Raw genomic sequence first — 5,724 nt, 5'->3', positions numbered from 1 at the left:
GGAAGAATAAAAATCTTTTCATTTTCCAAAACATCAATTGATCGGCTTCTGAAATTATTAAGTCTTCTCTCAGCTGGGCTCAGCACTTTGAACCGTTTCTTACTAAAGCTACATCTCCTACAACTACTCATGAAGGTCATCAACACTTGGCTGAGAATTGGTTTCACTTGTTTGTGGATGGAGCAGTCGCTAGAGATTTAGGAAATGTAGCAACGGGAGGCGTGATCAGAGATAGGAGCGGTAATTGGATTCTGGGATTTACTCACTACCTGGGTAGATGTTCCCCCTTAGAGGCAGAACTTTGGGGCATTTTGGATGGTATACTCGTCTCTCTAAGCGGGGGCTACAAAAAAGTCTGAATTCAGTCTGACAACCTTGATGTGGTAAGGGCTTTGACTATGAAAGTGGTAGTGGACTCTGGTATTACAGTCCTCAGAAGAGTTAAAAGACTTATGCATTCTGAAGGACAATGGGAAATCAAGTATGTTCCCAAGGAGTGTCATTTAACTGCGGATCAACTGGCAAAACTTAGCCTCTCTTGGAAGGCATCCCTCCAACTTCTTGAAGCTCCGCCTGATTTGGTGGTTTCGGTTATTGAGCAAGACCAAGCTTTTAGGCCCTTTTAGGAGGTTCTAATTTGTTTTTTTTTTAGAATTATTTTCACCAAAAAAAAATCTTTATCATTTCAATATGGACTAATTTACAAAAGGAAAGTAAAAGAACCTATCCAGCTAACTTTCTCAATTTAAGAGGTTAAGTAATTTATCAACGAGTAAATTGTTAAAGGACTTAAAGAGAAGTAAATAATTTGATATTATGGTGAATTTTAAATTTTTTAAAAAAATATAGGTTAAAGAAAGCCTTTGGATTAAGTCTCGTGATTTAATTTAATCTTTATTGTTGAAGCTCATTAATGACAGAATGAAAAAAAAAAGCAAGAAAGTATGTGTAGGGATAAATAAAAGCCCTTGGATTTAAATTGTCATGTTTAATTGTGCCCATTGGATCGACGAGGGTAAAGAAACTTTTGTAGAAACTAATTTTAGCCATGAGAAACACCATTTTCTAGACCTTTATAAACTTAGTTTCATCCCTAAAATGCTAAGGATTGGACAAATTGTTGTCCAAATTTAGATTAGCTTGGACACTAAATTGTCAATTAGCCATGAGAAAAAAATATATTTTTATCAATTTATACATATTTTAAATAATTTTATTTTGTTTAATTTATGTATGTTACATGCCATGATGGGAGGCTTTCACATGTCACTAGATAATTGGTTGTCAATGCCATGCCATCAATTTCTAATGTCGTTACTACATAAGTACAAAGGTGTGTGACAATATCCAAGTTCAGTACTGATTAGGTAAAAAAAAAAAAGAAGGTATTAACTAAGTGTAAATAGACAAGTTTTGGGGGCAAAATGTATATTAAGCATAAAAATAAAAGTTTATAGTCACAAATAACTTTATTGTCACAATAATGATTAAAACTAGCAATTGCTATATGTTTTCACTATTACATTATATCTTAGAAAGTAAAATATATTTGTGTCAATTTGAGTATTTTGTGCGAACCGGTCATGATAAATTGATGTTGCCACAATTATATTATTTACTTGTAAAATAATTTAAACATCACAATTATATTATTATAAATAGGTAAAATTTATAGTGACAAAAGATTTTATCATCAAATGATGATTAATAATAGTGATTACTTCATATTTTGTCACTATTACATTACTTTTAGGAAAAAATTAAGTGTTAATTTGAGTCTTTCATTAGTGACAAATTGGTAGTAACAAATGAATTTAGTGACAACTATACACTTATAGTGATGATTTACTTGTGATGTAATTTGAAAAGTCACAGCTATTGTCATAATAGTGACCAAATATTGAATAAATCATAATTACTTATTTTAGTAGTGTCACATATACAAAATTCGTCACAAATAATCTAATATTTCTGAGTAAATCTTTATTATCACAATATTATTGTCACTAAAAACCTAGCTCTTAGAAAAACCTTAAAATATCAATCCGCCGGATCCACCCTTAACCAGAGTGACTGAAACAAAATTTCAAATGATGAATATTTCGTTTTGAAACTTGAGTCCAAATAACACTAGTGTATCCTAGGAAAAAGACAACTGAAGATTGATTCCACGAAAATGCTGCACGTTTTCGGATTTTGTCATAAAATTAAATTTCTTTTTTGTGACTAATGAATTTCCACATGCTATTCAATGGCCTTGTCCATTGGATTTTCATTTTCTGTTTTCTAAGAAAAAAAAAAGGGAGTAAATAATTTTTCAGCACTCATTTACACGACACTATAATGATATTTAGAAATTTGAGTTTTAATAAATTTTAAGCAATTAATAAAAATACCAATACTAAGTGTAGACTTATACCTTCTTATTATAAAATGAAAGTAATAATACTAATTAAAACATAAAGGAAAATGCAACAATTAAAGCAGTTCAACAAAAAAATAGAAATTCAAAGGATGTATAAAATTTTTGTAGCAAGTAAAAAGACACTACAGTCCAAAAATCTTCTTCCATGCTTTAAGGATCTTGTCTCTTCTGTTCTTGTAGTTGTTCTTCTTCTTCTTCTTCACGGATCTTCTAGTCCCAGTTATGTCCGATTCATCATCATCATCCAAGGGTGGTGCTAAAGTCACATACTGGTCATGGATCCTACAGTAACTTTCAGAAACTGAAGAAGATCTTCGCATTGAAAACGCTCTTTTGACCGCAGCCTGGAGCTGGAGTGCATAAGCGGCAGAAACCGAGCTGTGTCTTCTCAGAGTGGGAACAGGCATCTCTCCATTGGTACCTTGGGCTTCATCATCATCATCATCATCTTGCACCGATGGACATTGGGTGTTGGGGTTTGAGTTCTTGATGCTCTCTTCCGGGGTAGGATTAGAAATGGATTTGGAGGTTTGAGGGAATGGTACAATAAGATCTGAAGACTCCATGGATCTGGAACTTTGATTGACAACATCAGTACCTTTGATCTTGGAATATGAATGCCCGTTCATATTTTGGTTTGGTGGAAATGGGAGGTGGGTAGGGTTTGGTATGAGGTTTGAGATAGGAGATAGAACTTGGAGCCTTGCAATGGTGAGTATACATGTACATTTATAAAAGATATGAGTTGAAAGTGGGGTCAAATAATCAAATAGAAACAAGGTTTTAAAACGCCAGACGCATGTTATGCGTTAGTACATTTTACTCGAGGTAGATTCGAAGGGAAATGCCCTGCTCTTTTTAACTGTTGCTGATTCTCTACTTTACAAGGTGATTTACAATTTGGATATTTATAGATTGTAGGTCGGATATATATTTTAATGTATGTCAAAATAACCTTGTTTTACACATTTTTATAATTTTTTCTACATTTAATATTTTAACAATTTAACTATTAATTTTATTAATATAATTATAGGCATGTAAAATTTTAAATTGATATGATATCTTTATAATTTCAATCTAATATATGGTCTTTATTTATAGGTGGTGTTTGAAATAATAGAAAATTAAGTTCGGACATATTCAAAGGGAGGCCAATAGAGTTGCGGATTGCATCCCAAAGCCAGATGGTGGCGTGATTGACCAATTGATTCTTTCTGATGAACCACCAAGGTATGTGCAAGAATTTTTGGAGGATGGTCTTCGACAATTATTGCTGGTTATAGATAGAGCAAATTAGTTGCCATATAAACGGTCTTTATTCTAGCAAGCCCTTTGAATTTTGAATTTTTCATTTTAATATTATAATTAGTGTTTAAAAAAAAGATAAATCTGTGTTTAGCGCCCAAAGGTTTTTTTTATTTGGTTTCTTTTATAAGATTTAAAATTTTCTTAATGATGAATTTAATAACTTTTAAAATTTAATGTGGTAAATTAATACAAAGTAGTATATATCTAAATATTAATTTGGTAAAAGTAAAGTTTAATAACTGCGATATCTAAGTATAAATAATTTCTAATACAAATTGAGCATTTAACTTATTTTGTTTTCCTAAACTTTGGTGATAAAGATTATCCCAAGTTTAAAAATACCCTATCGAAACAGATCGAGCCTACTTTGAACATATATATTTTATATAAATATATCTCTTATCAACAATTTTGGCTTCTCCATTGTTTAGTAATATATGTTTTAATTATTAAAAATTTTTGTTTTACCTAAAAGAAATAGTTAAATAATTTTAATTTACTCAAAATTTGTTGACCTATATAAATAGAATATGAAATAAAACGGATGAGTTGTCAAAATTTCAATCATATAAAAAGTTACGGAATTGTGTAAATCCACTCTAATTTTCCATGTTAGAGAGCTTATATTTAAGGGTTATCCTATGTTTCTTTGATCGCTTGTAATGATCATCGATTGTTCTCCCTTTGGCATCCTTTTCTTCCGTGATTCTCTGAATATTTCCTTCTAAATTTCTTTTACCTTTTCATATCCCAAAATTTTTTGGCCTTTTTAGTCACCACCTTCCTTCTCTTGCTCCTTTCAACTTTTGATTCCTTCCCTTCCACTAGAGGCGGATTCTTACGGGGGGGGGGGGGGGCTTAGGGCCCAACCCTCTCACTAGACAAAATAAACCAAAAGGTGGCTTAATGGAATTCTGGGGGTTAGAATGGTGAAAATTTCTTGTAAATATCTGGTAATTGATTATGAAGTTGTTTATAATAAAAAAGGAATCTTTTTTTTTCAAAATGGGAAGGCTTACTCTCGATAAATCAACACTGGTTTCTATACCCTTCTATATGTTCTCATGTTCTAAATCCCTAGTTTGTATTTGTGACACAAGATTGATCAAACATTGAGAGCCTTTTTGTGGGGACGTGAAGTCGATAAAGAGAAACTCCACTTATGTGGTTAACAGAAACTTTGAAAGCCCATCAGTGAAGGTGGTCTAGGAATTAGAATATCAAAAATGATGAATGAGGCACTACTTGTAAAACAAGCATGGAGACTAATGGCAAAACCAGAGTCAATCACAACTAAAATGGTGAAGGCAAAATATTGCAGGAATATGGAAATACGTACCATCGAAAAGAAAACTTTAAACTCATTGATAGGAAGATATGTGTATAACCTAGGAAAGGTCATTCACATTTGGGAAGGAACAATGTGTGAGTTTGCCAAGAATCCTAATACTCTCCTCTCCCTTGAGACTAGTGCCATTGACTATCAACACTCCTAGGACCATGATGAAAGATGATGGTAGATCATGGAATGACAAAATTATAAAAACATTAAGTGGGAAAAGCAACTCGGCATGAAATTACTAGTCAATCGTTGTGTTTCTTTGGTGGGAAAGAAAAGTTGGTCTAAAAATAATACCCTATGACATTGATGAGCTAATATTTTTTACTTATTTTAGGGTATTATTGTTTCTAAGTGATTTTTAATTAGTTTGAGTATTCTAGTTTATCTTATAACTAGTTGTTCTAAAATAAGTCTTTCTTTATTTTTAGTATTTTAGTATTTTTAATTAGTTTGAGTATTTTAGTCTAATCAAAGGTTACCCAAAATTAATTCCAGGTGACTGACAATCTTCAGTAGACAATCTTAATAGTCAAGGACGAAGTTAGTAACTGTAATATACCATTTAGAGGCATCTGAAAAGGTGTAATAATGACAATTGTGCATTTCAACCCTTGACTCTTGACTTAAAAAAGATTCATTAACTCTA

General features: G+C 31.9%; 1 protein-coding gene across 1 annotated transcript; it reads right to left on the bottom strand.

Annotated features, from left to right (window-relative positions):
- Positions 1-2,420: 2,420 nt before the first annotated feature.
- Positions 2,421-3,295, bottom strand: LOC108456123 (uncharacterized). Its single transcript, XM_017754720.2, has one exon. The coding sequence runs from the start codon at positions 3,052-3,054 to the stop codon at positions 2,548-2,550; it is 507 nt and encodes a 168-aa protein (XP_017610209.1). The 5' UTR covers positions 3,055-3,295; the 3' UTR covers positions 2,421-2,547.
- Positions 3,296-5,724: the final 2,429 nt, after the last annotated feature.

The sequence above is a fragment of the Gossypium arboreum genome, chromosome 2 (genome assembly GCF_025698485.1).
Source record: "Gossypium arboreum isolate Shixiya-1 chromosome 2, ASM2569848v2, whole genome shotgun sequence".
Lineage (NCBI taxonomy): Eukaryota > Viridiplantae > Streptophyta > Magnoliopsida > Malvales > Malvaceae > Gossypium > Gossypium arboreum.
This window is presented reverse-complemented; position numbering and strand designations above follow the sequence as displayed.

Bases quoted from the DNA above. Each gene is read 5' to 3' on its own strand.
- LOC108456123 (XM_017754720.2), bottom strand. From the start codon at position 3,054: ATGAACGGGCATTCATATTCCAAGATCAAAGGTACTGATGTTGTCAAT.